Source organism: Cydia strobilella, chromosome 16 (genome assembly GCF_947568885.1).
Source record: "Cydia strobilella chromosome 16, ilCydStro3.1, whole genome shotgun sequence".
Classification (NCBI taxonomy): Eukaryota; Metazoa; Arthropoda; class Insecta; order Lepidoptera; family Tortricidae; genus Cydia; species Cydia strobilella.
In genome coordinates, this window is record NC_086056.1 from 13,814,118 (window position 1) to 13,828,342 (window position 14,225).

General features: G+C 39.9%; 1 protein-coding gene across 1 annotated transcript in view; it reads left to right on the forward strand.

Moving 5' to 3' along the window:
• LOC134748615 (protein pellino) overlaps positions 1 to 13,830 on the forward strand; it is a 104,513-nt gene extending 90,683 nt beyond the window's left edge. Inside the window, exons 4-10 of the mRNA XM_063683410.1 lie at positions 2,420 to 2,614; positions 2,905 to 3,084; positions 4,380 to 4,487; positions 4,827 to 4,983; positions 5,443 to 5,623; positions 6,685 to 6,821; positions 8,158 to 13,830. Of these exons, the coding sequence (XP_063539480.1) occupies positions 2,420 to 2,614; positions 2,905 to 3,084; positions 4,380 to 4,487; positions 4,827 to 4,983; positions 5,443 to 5,623; positions 6,685 to 6,811 (948 nt within the window). The 3' untranslated portion in view covers positions 6,812 to 6,821; positions 8,158 to 13,830. The remainder of the gene's footprint in view (positions 1 to 2,419; positions 2,615 to 2,904; positions 3,085 to 4,379; positions 4,488 to 4,826; positions 4,984 to 5,442; positions 5,624 to 6,684; positions 6,822 to 8,157) is intronic.
• Positions 13,831 to 14,225: the final 395 nt, after the last annotated feature.

Below are 14,225 nucleotides of genomic sequence, written 5' to 3' on the forward strand. Positions count from 1 at the left end.
TGGTTGCTTGTTTAAAAAAAAATTAAGAAGGGAAGAATCGGTGATAGAATATCGAACTAAAATACCTAAAAGGTTAACTTTACGGACCTTCTTATAGCGCGAAGTATTATTTATATCTGATATTAATATTACGATGTAAATACCAGTCCCTAGCAGAATCTTTAGTAGAGTCCAGAAATGTTATTTTTTAGTCATATCGTACATACAGATATTTAATTCTATAATTATAAAAATTATTCAAGTTACCCGGGATAGTCCATTCCAAAATGTTGATATTTTGTAGACATTGTTGCTTAGAAATGTAAGACTGAAATAAAGGACCTAAAATGTTGCGTACTGTGCGGTTTAAGAGGAATTTCCTCCCGCGGACGCTTCGGCTGTGGTCCCTGTCGAGCTCCCTGTCGAGGTTTTCTCGAGGGGCTACATTATGGGGTTCTTCAAAAAAGGAGTGTACAGGTTTTTAAAGGGTCCGCAACGCGCATGTAATATCTCTGGCGTTGCAGGTGTCCATAGGCTACGGTGACTGCTTACCATCAGGCGGGCCGTGCTTGTTTGCCACGGACGTGGTATAAAAAAAGGTCATAGTAGGTAGACGTAGTCAGCCATGACCGTCTTACACAGTCTGATTAATTTCATAAGCAATCCAATTCAAATCTTCAAATAATTTGAAATCCAATAGCTTTAGCAACTCGTGAAGTGTAGAAGCGACAGGGACGACGATAAGCAATCAGAGCGTCGCGGGCGCGCCGCGGAACGGTGACGTAACGCAGCCTTCACACCTCACGACCACCGCTCACGTACTCCTTTACCAGTTACGAGCACATCTCGTTGTCTACCCTGTGATCTTGAAACTTGCGAAGGGCAATGGGTGGTTACTACGCTACACTATACTCCTCACGATCACTAAGGGTCACGTACGAGTCTAGATTACGGGAACATATCTTTACCCCAACTGATCTTGAAACTTGCGAAGGGCCATAAGTGCTTTTAGTTACAACACACCACGTGACCACCAATTTAATTCAATACATTTATTTCATGTAACCAAGACACATTTTACCACCACCACCACCGCTCACTTACGAGTTACGAGCACATTTCATTATGTGTATTCTACCCTGTGATCTTGAAATTTACGAAGGGGAATAGGTGCTTACGCTATTTACACACCTCGCAACCACTAACGCTCAAAGACTTCTTTAAAGAATTTTGAGCACATCTCATTGCCTACACTGTTACCCTGGCTGGTTACACACGTGACCACCACCGCTTACGTACGAAATTAGATTACAAGAGTTTAACTACAAGTCTGTTTTTCTGTCTTCATAGCATCATGATAGCATCGAAATAACTGCAATGAGTAACTGGATTGGAACTCACAACTCGGCTCTCAAAGCTAGCGAAAGGGAATTAATATTTAGCTAGCAGGATCTTTATCTCAACTTTAAATACAGCGTACGGCTCGCTATTTGGCACAACTGTCGACCGTCACATCACCGGTCAAGTTCAACTTAACTGAATAGTGAATAGCGTTACACTACTTTCGTGCCCTTGGAACTCATGGGCCTCATGGCGCTAACTAAGGTATTAAAAATTTAAAATGTACCCTGACCAAGACCTCTAGTTTATTAGTGATTCTTGATGCCAATCAGCCTGATTTGGCATTTAGTTTTTAATACTAATGGAACTGGGCATGATCCAATAATATATTTACCTATATCCAGATAGAATCTGCGCACATTCCTACTAATTATAGCGTGGCGAAACGTCAAACAGACCTTTGTAGCCAACGTATATTTCCATTTTCCTTTACTTGCGGATTTCCTTTACTTGAATGCGGGAAATATCCTGAAAATTTACTATAAAATGATAACTGCTGGTATCAGAAAATTATTTAGGAACTTTAATAGCGATGATATTGAAATTAATTAGAGGTCCACCGTACGTAATTGATTCGATAAGCTCTCGGTGGGAATTGCGATTGTGGTTAGGTCGTGAACCGTGATAAAATGATCAAGGCTCTTCGGTTTTAAGGTTTTGACAACCTAATAATTTCATATTCAACACTTCCATTCTAAATTACGATTACTTTTGTCAAGGAGTACTCTTTCAGCTTATAAAAATGAACGTGTAATTCATTGAAGGGTTCGGCTAAACATGTTACCCGGTTAATTATTTTCAATGTAAATTTTTTGGAACCACTAGTACAGGTCCAGTCGTAAAAATGCTCATACTACCTTGAGGAGTCAACGTTAATTTTGGTTGAACAATTCGACAAGGAAATACGAACATCGAGAGGTTCGATAAAAGGTTTTATTGCCCCATCTAACGGATGAAGATGATATTCACTCTAACCTGAAAAGCAACTTCCTCCTTCCTTTATCTGTTCACTAACTGAACATAATCTCTTTGTTCACAGATCGGTAGGTCGTCAGAATCGCCGATCGACTTTGTGGTAATGGACACAGTGGCAGGCGACAAAAGTGGCGACACAAAAGTGCTACAGAGCACCATATCGCGGTTCGCGTGTCGCATCATCGCCGACAGAGAGGACGTCAACAACTGTCGCATATATGCTGCTGGGTTCGACTCTTCTAGAAATATATTCCTTGGGGTATGTCTATCTATTTCTGATTTAAGTTAAGAATATCAAGATATCGGGTTCGTTTACTGATATTAAGTGGCGACACGAAAGTGCTGAAGAGCACCATATCGCAGTTCGCGTGTTGCTTCATCACCGATAGAGAGAACGTCAACAACGGTTTTATGTTACTTAATCGCGGAAACCAAATGCATTACGACTATCCTTTTAGGTTTCCCCTAAACAACCTTACCAGGAAAAAACAAAAATAAAAATCACCACCACGAAACGGGGAATTCTAACCACCGATAAATACATTTCAGGAAAAAGCAACGAAATGGACAGAGAATCACGAGATCGACGGTCTGACGACGAACGGCGTTCTCATGATGCACCCGCGCGGTGACTTCTGCGGCGGCAGCGCCACGTGCGGCCCATGGCGCGAGACTTCAGTCGGCGGCGCCGTGTTCTCGCTCAGGGAGAGTCGCTCCGCGCAGCAGAAGGTGAGCTTGTTGTATCTACTATCCACTCACTTTTGGTAAGTCTGGTTTACCATCCGTCATAGCGGTATGCTCTGATGGAGTATATACATACGTTCTTAGATAGCCGTACCAGACAAATTTCGTCCACACTAGAACGGTCCGGGTCCAAAAGGAAGCGTCCGACACTGATAAGTGATAACTAGTAATGACTATAATGATAGTAATGATGCACCGAAATATGTTAATTAAAATTTTGTTTGAAGAAACGCAAAAGGACTGGCAATAGGCGCAATGACGCTGTTACTTAGTGCTGTTACTCGGGTAGTTCAATAATCTGATTACAGAAATAAAAACTTAACTGTTCTCGAAGCTTAAAACTTAGCTTATCTAAGAACGACATGCAAGGCATACCTCCGCCAAGGACGTACTATCAAAGTACAGTTGCCAACTCGTAAAAAACACAATCACATAACTCATGTGAATCGGTTGACCGAGAAACTCAGAGCAGTGGAACTTTATTTCATTACCGTAATCAGAAGGCCTACCGCGAATCACTTCGTTCGTTCGTTCGTCTATTTGCCTCTATCGCTCGAATATGCAAGAGCGATAGAGAAGCAGATAACGAAATTTCGATTTTCGATATTCGCAGTAAACCTGCAAGCCTGGCTACTTTTACTATGGGACCAACCACGAAATCGCGAAAAAAATTTTCATACATATTAAGTCACATTTACAAACGGGTCTATCGCGAATTTATTCAGTCAGTTAGCCGCGACCACGACCAGTGAAACCTGTGTCGAAACGTCGGTAAATAAAGGTAACAAAATAAATTCGCGATAGACCCGTTTGTAAATGTGATTTAATATGTGTTCAAAACGCGAAGGTTTTAAATTTCATACATTTTGGCTGGTCCATTTTTTATGGGAAAGTAATTATTTTTTCGCGATTTCGTGGTTGGTCCCATAGTAAAAGTTGCTCAGTATAATCCCAAAACCTTCCTAGCAACGGGAATGCACTTATTTTTTAGACATCCTGTATATAGCAACTGACATTTGGAACTTCGTAAGCGCGATGCAGGTTTCTACCAAATTGCGTTTAGCTTCCTAACGCCATTAAAAACATTAAAAGCATTCCTCTGGAGTTGCAGGCGTACATAGGCTATGGAGACTGCTTAACATCAGGCGGGCCGTATGCTTGTTTGCCACCGACGTAGTATAAAAAAAAATTAACATTGTAGCACGACATTGGCAGTGACAGAGGAGACACCACACCCTAGTTTCCGACGTATGTATTTTAAAAACATCCTATTTTTCCAGGGTCTTCCATGCCAGTCAGAAAGCAACGTGCTCCTGGACGGGACCATGATAGACTTGTGCGGAGCCACGCTGCTATGGAGGAGCGCCGAGGGACTCAAGAATTCACCTGTAAGTATCACATACTATTAAGAGCTGAGGGCCTACCGCAAACCACGTTCGACGTGTTGCGTCCCTGTCTCACTTACGTACGAATTTACAAGTGCGACAAGAGGCAACACGTCGAACGTGGTTCGCGGTAGGCCCTCTGATCTCAGTCACTCATAGGAGGTTGATCACGTCTTTAAGAATTATCTTTATCTCTGTCGGGGTGCCAAATCCCCCATTAAAAATTTCGGCCTTCTACTCCTGTGATTTGCTTAGCACTATGTTATGCATATCTCTCACGCAGGATTTTTTAAAGATGCGTTCTAAATGTGTAATAAAAAAAAAACTAATGCCAATTTTCAGACAAAACGCGACCTGGAAGCATTAGTAGACGCACTGAACGCGGGTCGGCCACAATGTCCTGTAGGGTTGAATACATTGGTCATCCCCCGCAAGCTGTCTGCCGCGCAGCAGGACCTTAACCAGCCCTACGTGTATCTCAACTGCGGGCACGTGCAAGGTCAGTACTCTCAGCAGACAAGGAAGCATTAGTAGATGAATTGAATGCTGACCGACCACAATGTGCTGTAGGCTTGTATACAATGTTGGTTCTACGCAAACTATCTTCAGCTCAACAGGGCCTCCACCTCAGCCCTATTTATCTCAACTGCGAGCACGTGCAAGGTCAGTACTAGCATCACAAAAACTAAATAGGTGCGTAAGTAGTCTCGGAAGAAAATATCAACCGTCGCACGCAGGTAAAAACGCCTACTAATTAATCATTAATTCGTTCAAAAGTCGCTGAGTTACAGATAATCAAAAAGAGATGTCGCCCATAAGTCAAAATAATCCTTACATTTGTTGTCTCCTCACCAACTTGCTGATCCATTACGCGTTTCATTATCTCTACAAGCGTATTTACGGTAGTGCTATTAGTTATTCTGTGGTATTTATTTAATATGTAACTTTGTGATTCCAGGCGAGCACTCGTGGGGCGCGGAGAGCAGCGAGACAGGACTCCGCAAGTGCCCGATGTGCATGACGCCGGGGCTGGTGGTGCGCGTGTGCATGGGCATCGAGCCCGCCTTCTACGTGGACGCCGAGCCGCCCACCTACGCCTTCAACCCCTGCGGACACATGGCCTCCGAGCGGACCGTCAAGTGAGTTATAATACTTACATGCAGGGATAGGAACACCATCTATCAATTTTTATGTACCGTCAACCGGAGTGAAGAGTGAATAAAGATGGCAGTTGTCGGGGTCTATCTATAAAGCGCCTAAATGGGATCTTTTTAAAGCGCTGTCTTTCTCTCCATTTCTTTTTCAGTTTTTTGCTAGCTTTCTTCCTCTCCTGATCCCAATTTTTGGGGTCGGGTCTACTACTACTAAGATCTTGGGTTGTCTGTTGGGGCACCTGGGCTTTCTTGGGGTCTCTTTCTATACTTGTCCACCTTGTGGCGGGGGCAGCCGCGGCCTCTTGCGGCCTCTGGTAGATTGAGGGCTACATTTACAGGTTTTACTATGTGATCGTTTTCCCGTCGTTTAACGCGGCCATACCAACGAAGGCGGTTTTCGGTAAGTTTGTCTGCGATTGGTGCAACCTTTAAGCTACCACGTATATATTCATTACGGATTCTGTCTAGCCGGGTTACGCCCACCTGAGCATCTTCATTTCGTTGGTATGTACTGTACATTTTGCTCATGAATTTTCTTTGTTGTCCAGCATTCTGATCCATAAAGTAGCGCAGGGCGGGTTGCAGTGTTTTCTGACTGATATAGTCCTTCCATCTCATGTGTGAAAACCACACACATCGGCCCGTGTGCAATATAACGAAAAACACCTATAAATTGTAGTGTGAAGAGAAGAATTCCAAACGAATGTGATGTTTAAAATGATGCTGACAATTTCATATCTATACACTCCTTACACCATGACAATGCGTCGAACACAACTCTTAATTTAGTGCTCTCACTACTTTGATGAATGACGCTATGATGCGATAACTAATTTGAACGTTGATCTGTGTATTCGTATTTAGTTCACATGACCGATTGAGATTGTTTTAATTTCGTAATTTTACTCAAACTAACCCAACTTGTCAGTAGAAAAAGGCGCGAAATTCAAATTTTCAATGGGAGATCAATCCTTCGCGCCTTAATCTGCCGCCTTTTTTTACTGACAAAGTGTCTGTGCCAGAGTATAATAATGTAACGTGTCCAGGTACTGGGCCAGCGTGGACATCCCGCACGGCACGAACGGCTTCCACGCCATCTGCCCGTTCTGCGCCGCGCCGCTGCAGGGCACGCCGGGCTACGTGCGCCTCATCTTCCAGGACAACCTCGACTGAACGTGAACAGGTACATTACATCATACCCACTATCTTACAACCTTTTTCATGCGGTGACCCCACAGCAGAAGACATTTTTGCATGAAAAAAAAATGTCTGCGATCATCTTCCTTCCGCTATTTGTACTTATTTTGTTTTTTTTTTTCCCTCGCTTTTTCCCGGTATTTTGCCACGGCTCATGGAAGCCTGGGGTTCGCTTGACAACTTTTTTATTTTATTTTTTATTATAAACTGATCCGCGATTGGCCCTAGTCACACCTGATGGAAAGTGAAGACAGGGCCTAAGATGGAGCTCACCGGTTCAGTAACAGCCTATTCACTCTTGTTTTAAAGAGACCGAGGTCATATTGATCAGGGAATACAGATGGCGAGACTAATACCGAGAATTGACGTAGGCACTAGTTTTTACGAAAGCGACTGCCATCTGACCTTCCAACCCGGAGGGGAAACTAGGCCTTATTGGGATTAGTCCGGTTTCCTAACGATGTTTTCCTTCACCGTAAAGCGACTGGTAATTTATCAAATGATATTTCGTACATAAGTTCCGAAAAACTCATTGGATATCCCGGCGGATTTAACTAAAGTTTTAGAACTTCTGCGATTCCCTTACAGGATCACTGCTACGCTGCCATACTACAATACTTACAACGAGCCATGATTAGGTCTCTTGTTGTTCAGTATGTCTCTTTCGTGACAGACTAGGAGCCCCCAATCGAGTTAAAAGCGAATAATTACAACCTGGAACTTGGAAATTAATTTAATTGATAAAAACCGCCTTGATTATCTGAATTTTGTTACCTGGATAATATTCAATACAAGTGATATACAATAGACTATAGAGCTAAGAGAAATACCAAAACAAATTCTTTGTAAATTAGCTAAATGCATGAATTAAAAAAAAATGTAATCATAATTTAAATCGTTTGAACACCGGAATAAAGAAAAATACTTTTGTAAACCCTCACATTATTTTATTAAAAAATATTTAAAATGTTGAAACATTTTGGGCGGTTGAAACGCTCATAATTTTTGGCGCAAATTCGACAGAGCATGATGATGTTACACGTTGGACGGTCCAACTGACGTTTGCTATTAATGACACTTATGTGAACTAATCTGTCGAACGCGTGACGTCACGTGACGTTTCGCTCACTAGCTTTTCGCGGGCAAATTTTTGTACTTTTTATTTATTCAAAAGATGATGATGATGATTTCAATTAAATGATAATTTAATAACGGAAATGCAATTATAACATGATATAACGGAAACAAACATCTGAATAAAAAAATATTTCGTTAAATATAAACTTCATGCATGAGGCTAATTGGCATTTATCTTGTTTCAGGTCCCTGCAGCAGGAGTTTTTAATTATAAATAAAAGGGCCTTTTATTTAACAATTAACAAGATTATTACGGAGCGGCAAGCTGTGACGTCAGGCCGCGAGGAAGTTAAACATATATGAGCGGCCACAGAGATCGCAAATACTTATGTCTACAAATATAGTTGGTCAAGCAAATCTTGTCAGTAGAAAAAGGCGCGAAATTCATTCTATGGGACGATGTCCCTTTGCGCCTACGTTTTTAAATTTGCCGTCTTTTTCTACTGGCAGGATTTGCTTGACAAACTATATGTTCAAAATGTACAGTCAGCAAAACTATTAGCTTAGCACCGTCTGCATACAAATGTGTATACATGCGGGGGTTTCCAAGCTAATAGCTTTACTGACTGTACCTAAAGTAAGGACAGTTTCGTACATGAACCCGCCTATCTCTATCGCACGCGTATAATAAATTGTATAGCTGTTCTGCCGATGATGCTGGCGGCCAAATCCACTGTGCGAGCGGGAGCAATATAATTATGCACGTGCGATAGAGATAGGAAATGGCGGGTGAATGTACGAAATTGTTCGTGTGTATCGTCCATACTTTACACATATTTTTGACCTCAGGCCGAGCAAGGTTATGTGCTCCTCGATGAGTTGAGGATGTTCTCATGACCTTTAAATTATGCACTAATACCTAAATACCCTATTTTTTTTAATGGAATCTCACTTTTATCTTTTTCCATATTTCAACATAGCTGAAACACGGGAGCTTTACTCAAATCAGAGACGAGATGAATAAAGACTGTTAATATCAAGTTATTACTCGATTATAGCGCATTGTCTTTTTCGAGAAATGTATAGCGTTAGCAGTCTTTATTATTAAATCGTTTCTGCAAAAAACGCTAGACGAATGAATGTAATACTGTGAAAAATTAAGTGATTTAATTTGTTCATGAAACGCAAAATAAATATTTATAATGTGTGTTACGTTTATAAATCGACGTGTTGATGGTGTCTGTATGTTTAATGTGTCGTTCTTAAGGTACCACTTTGTCAACTGTCAAGAAGGTTTAAAAGAAATACGCAATTTGAATTATTCCTTACTAACTTTCGAGAAAGTGCTACCTTTTGTCTGAAAACGTCACAAATAGGTATTATAAAATGTTCGGCTAATGAAGAATATTTATTTATTAATGCAGAGAAAATGTGAGAAACTACAAAAAAACGTATTTAACGCTTTGTACATTGCTCTGTCTTTTATTTTAAAATGATTATGAATGGAATATATAAGAAAGATTATAATGGAATAACAGTACATCAATAGAAGTTTTACTTATGTTTTGAGTGTATACCTGAGGCTGACTATCGACACATATTCTATTGTATTACTGAAATATATCAATCTATGTTAGACTGGAGACAAGTTAAGGGTAAAGACTGCTAACCTAATGAAACTTATAATGTTGTACATAGTGTTATAACAAAGGAAAATATCAGTCTTTATCATTACTGATTTTTGGCATGACTAACATATGTTAGTCTGTGCGGAAAGAGAAAAGTCGTCGAATGTATTGGTACCCAACTTAATATGTGTCGTTTTCAATCAAAAAGGTACCACATTGTCGCTTGCCATAATGACGCTCTGACAGGTTATTCGTATAAAGATACAATCCAATTTCGTCCTTATGGTAAGCGACAATGTGGTATGTACCTTTTTGATTGAAAACGTCACATATGAATAGTATTTACTGAAGACGTTTACCGGATTGACCTTACTGAAAAGAAAAATTCCTACTTATGACAAGGCAGTATGGCTTAGAGCTTTAGCCTGTCCAGATGGACGAAAAAAAAAGTATTGGTACCCATACATTTCACGACTCTTCTCCGCACAGACTCTAGTCCATAGAAGGGTCTTATTCTCGTATTTTATTTTGTTGTCGAATTTTTTTTCGTCAGATTTCGATAAAATTTGGTGGATATAGATATTCTGTACACTATAGGCGCAATTTCAGTGATATGTCCTAAAAAAATCTCTAAGGGTGATATTCCATCTACAGTACAAATATCTTGGTCCAATGTGTATTTTGTCTCACATTTTGTATAATGAGAGAGTGAGACGCACTGATATTGGACAAAGAAATGTATGGTGGTTATGGTATTTTCGAAAATCAACAATTTTTTTATCGTCCCGATGTTCCTGAAAATGACAAAATGAAATCGAATTTTGAACTTTAATGGAATAAAAGAAGGTAGCAAATTCAAAACTGTAGAAATGACCCTGGGACTTGAGAGGTTTCCGCCCAGAATGATGAGCTTTTTAAAACAGCCAAATTTTATCCAAAAACGAAAAAAAAAATCGGCCCAGAAACGCAGCTATGACTATCATTATATTGATGTAACTAACCTAAGTTCTAATTCGCTTTATGATTGTAAATACTGATTACTTTGTAATGTTAAGTAATTTATGTTTTGTAGTGTGGGTTGCTTGTATACCTAAGAGCCATAGCGATAGCATAGGCCATACTGTGAATTATCGGCTTTTTGGAACCCTGCGCACACAGCGGTCTCATTTACAGGTTAAACTTTGATAATTCGTCGGTTCACAACCAAAACTTAACCTTGTATTTAGATATTGAATTGATACTTTGATACTTGGTTTTAATTAGTATTCAATTTGCTTATAGACATATGTTGCTCGCGAGGAATTTAAATATAGTATAAAGTTGACTGGATTCGGCTGAGATTTAAAGTTAATTATTTCGAACGAATGATAAAAATATCATGATTTCGTGAAAAACGTCAGACATTAAATTCACAAAGTACAAAGGTATCTCCATGGCAATGAGTTGATGGGTTATTGCTTGCTTTTAAAACTGATTAAAGTAATCTAAACTTTTTCAGCCGGGCTAGCACATGAGTGGCGCGCCGGTATCTCGCCCGCGAGATAGACTACCCGTGCCTCTTTAATTAATACAATTAGAAAAAGACGGGTAGTCTATGTCGCGGGCGAGATACTGTCGCGACATTGCTGTGCTACAAGGGCGATATACAAAATGTGTCTCCCTCGAATAATGCAAGAGCGACATGGACACTTTATTTGAACTTCGATGTTCTGTCGTATGTATGTATTTGTTTTGCGTTTACGTATGCGTATTGGACATTAGAAAAATAATTTAAAAAAAATCTAATCTGGTATTTGGTTGTAAACTGACGATTCGACGAGTATATATATCACACGAGTGATTAGACATGCCATTTATATAGTAAATGAAATTTAATTCCCGAACCTGGCTGGCACACGACTCAACTATCGCTTTTTGTGTTAAAAAGTCTCTTTAGTTGAAGTATTTTGGACTGTTTTCGTATTGACTATATCTGACGAAATAGAAGTAGCTTTCTCGAACGTAGTTTCTGATCTAAGCTGGTTGTTTATTATAGATGTTTGACGGGTAAGCGGAAAACGTAAAATACTATAAAATGTTCGGTTATATTCCATTTGTCGACAGTAGGAAATAATGGGACAAAAAAGTCCCTCTCATAACTGATCTCAGGACTGAGTTGTTACAATTGAGGACAAATGGGAAAAAATTAAAGTTTCTAGTTTTCTTACAAATTTCTATCGTAATCAACTAGTTTTAAAGGCTTCGTTACATCTAATGCAAGTTGCAGTGCGGTGTGTTGTAGTGCAATTATGTATTGGATTAAAGGAACGGAAAAATCATTTTTCGACTTTATTTCTTTGGCATTAAGGTTCAAAAGTGAAAACTCGTCACTCGATTTATGTACAGTCAGCTACAGAGAAAAGTATCCACCTGCGTGCACTTTGAAAGGGTTGGTATCGCACTCTTAAGCTTTGGTTTCCCAGGAAAGCGGTGCCGTCATATAGCGGACACAAAAAGACGGCCGTCTTTACGGTGACTACATGTGGAAAGTTCCACGGCGTCATAACACACCTTCAGCCACTAACGTCGAACGAAACGTATCCAGGAGAGAAAATAGACGACCTTGATTTAGCTATAATAATTTACTTGGAGGATGAACTATCATCAGAAGAGGAAAATAATCATCTTGTGATCATTTATTCAAATCTCGTGGTACAGAAGGTGCATTTGAGATTTAAGTAGAAATGTCTTCACCGCTATCAAATAAAACGTTCACGAAACTATCGCCACCGTCAAGACGGCCTTCACGCAAATGGCGGCACCGCTTTTTGACGTTACGGTGTCAATCACCGCCCTCTAGGAAACCGCGCCATTTTGTTTACATGGACAGCGTTCTAGTGACTTCATTCACCGCTGAATTACGGCCGCTATATGACGGCACCGCTTTCCTAGGAAACCAGAGCTTTAGGCTGAATGTACTGCACCGGCACCGCGCCACTCATTAGGTGTAACTTGGTCGTATGTAGCGTAGGTATGTTCTATAATAAACCCTGTACTCGGGAGTGTTGTAAAAATAATATAAGTTTGTAAACGTAGCGATTATAAGCTTACGATACTATGAAATTTAGTTTTTGTACAATTTGAATTCACTAGTTAGTGGTTACACTTAATATTGCCTTTCGAATCGACAAAGTGCAAGACAGATTTAAGGATTATTCATGTGTTACAAAGATAATTCTTATTTAATTAATTAATGCAAGTGCACGTAATATTATATTGTTTAAGAATTAACCCTTTGGCAAGTCAACGCATTTTAACAAGTCTGTGACGTTTGAAGGGTTAACATTCAACTGGTAAGATATCAAATTGTTTATTCGAATACGTAGGTAGTTACAGTGTAGATCCGACATGAGTTTGTTAATATCGCTTAACACCCGTAGACTATAGCGATTATGAGTAACCCGATAAGACCTGCGCTTTTTCTTACCTTCTATTGTAACTCAAATGGCGGTTCAAACCGAAAGGGATGTAAAAACGATAAACTAATATGTATATATTGACCGAATGGCACTGTTTATGCCATGTTTAAAAAAAATGCATTTATGTCGAAAGAATTACGGTAATACTAATTTTATAAATACGCAGGACGTAAGTTATACTGATATTCGAATGATTCTTTTCGCTCTAGATACAACTTGTAAGTGTGAAGGCTTGTACAGTAGAGTTCATAAATATGTACAAATTTTTTCACCTTAATCTATTGCAATACGGTGAAAAAATTTATACGTATGTACTCGACGGTAATTGTGTCGTGCTTAGGCGATTTAAGGTCCCTTTAGTATTGAACTGCCACAAATAGCTACGGTATATGTTGTGACAATACTGCGCGTTGACGCGCCCGCATTGTTTAGGAGATGGTTATGGAGTAGTGACGCTTACTGACTGCACTTCACTATAACGTCTGTATCGCCCCGTTACGAGAAAAGCTTTTAAATCATTTGATTAATTTATCATATACAAAAAAATATTTTTCCACATGTATCTGCAATCTGAAAGTACATACTTTTTGGAAAATACTACCACTTGGATTTTTAAGCAACGGGGCTCAGCCTATGGTTGGTAAAGGGCGTGAGTACATCTGAAATAAAGGGTCGCCACACGAAACACCCGAGGCTTTAGTGAAGTGCACAAATTACTAAATCGTTCTAACATTACTGTAGTAGTGGTAATAAGAACTGAATGCTAGCCTTAATTTTATTTATTATAAGTGCTAGGATAATAATAAATCGCTCTTTTGAGTTAGAAAATTGATTTGTTGTTTTATTTGATGCTGCTCTGCGATGTCTTATGCCTTCTCTACACTATCGGCGATGATCGTATCATCGGCAAGATCATCGTGCAAGCATCCACATGATCGCCTGTAGTAGCAACCACCCGGCGATTCCCTTTGATGCGTGCCCAAAAACCGACAACTCACGGGTCGCAGGCGATGATAGACGATGACTGGCTGGGACTGCCGAGTATTCCCTCCACACTATCGTGCCCGCCAGTCATCGCCGATAGTGTAGAGGAGCCATTAGAAATCAGTCTCACTCACACTAGTAAGGTACACAGCATGGAATGCCATAAGTCACACTATAGTTAATTTTTTTAGCATTACAAAAAAAGTAAACAATCTTGGCGTGTCTTTTTATATAAAAATATTG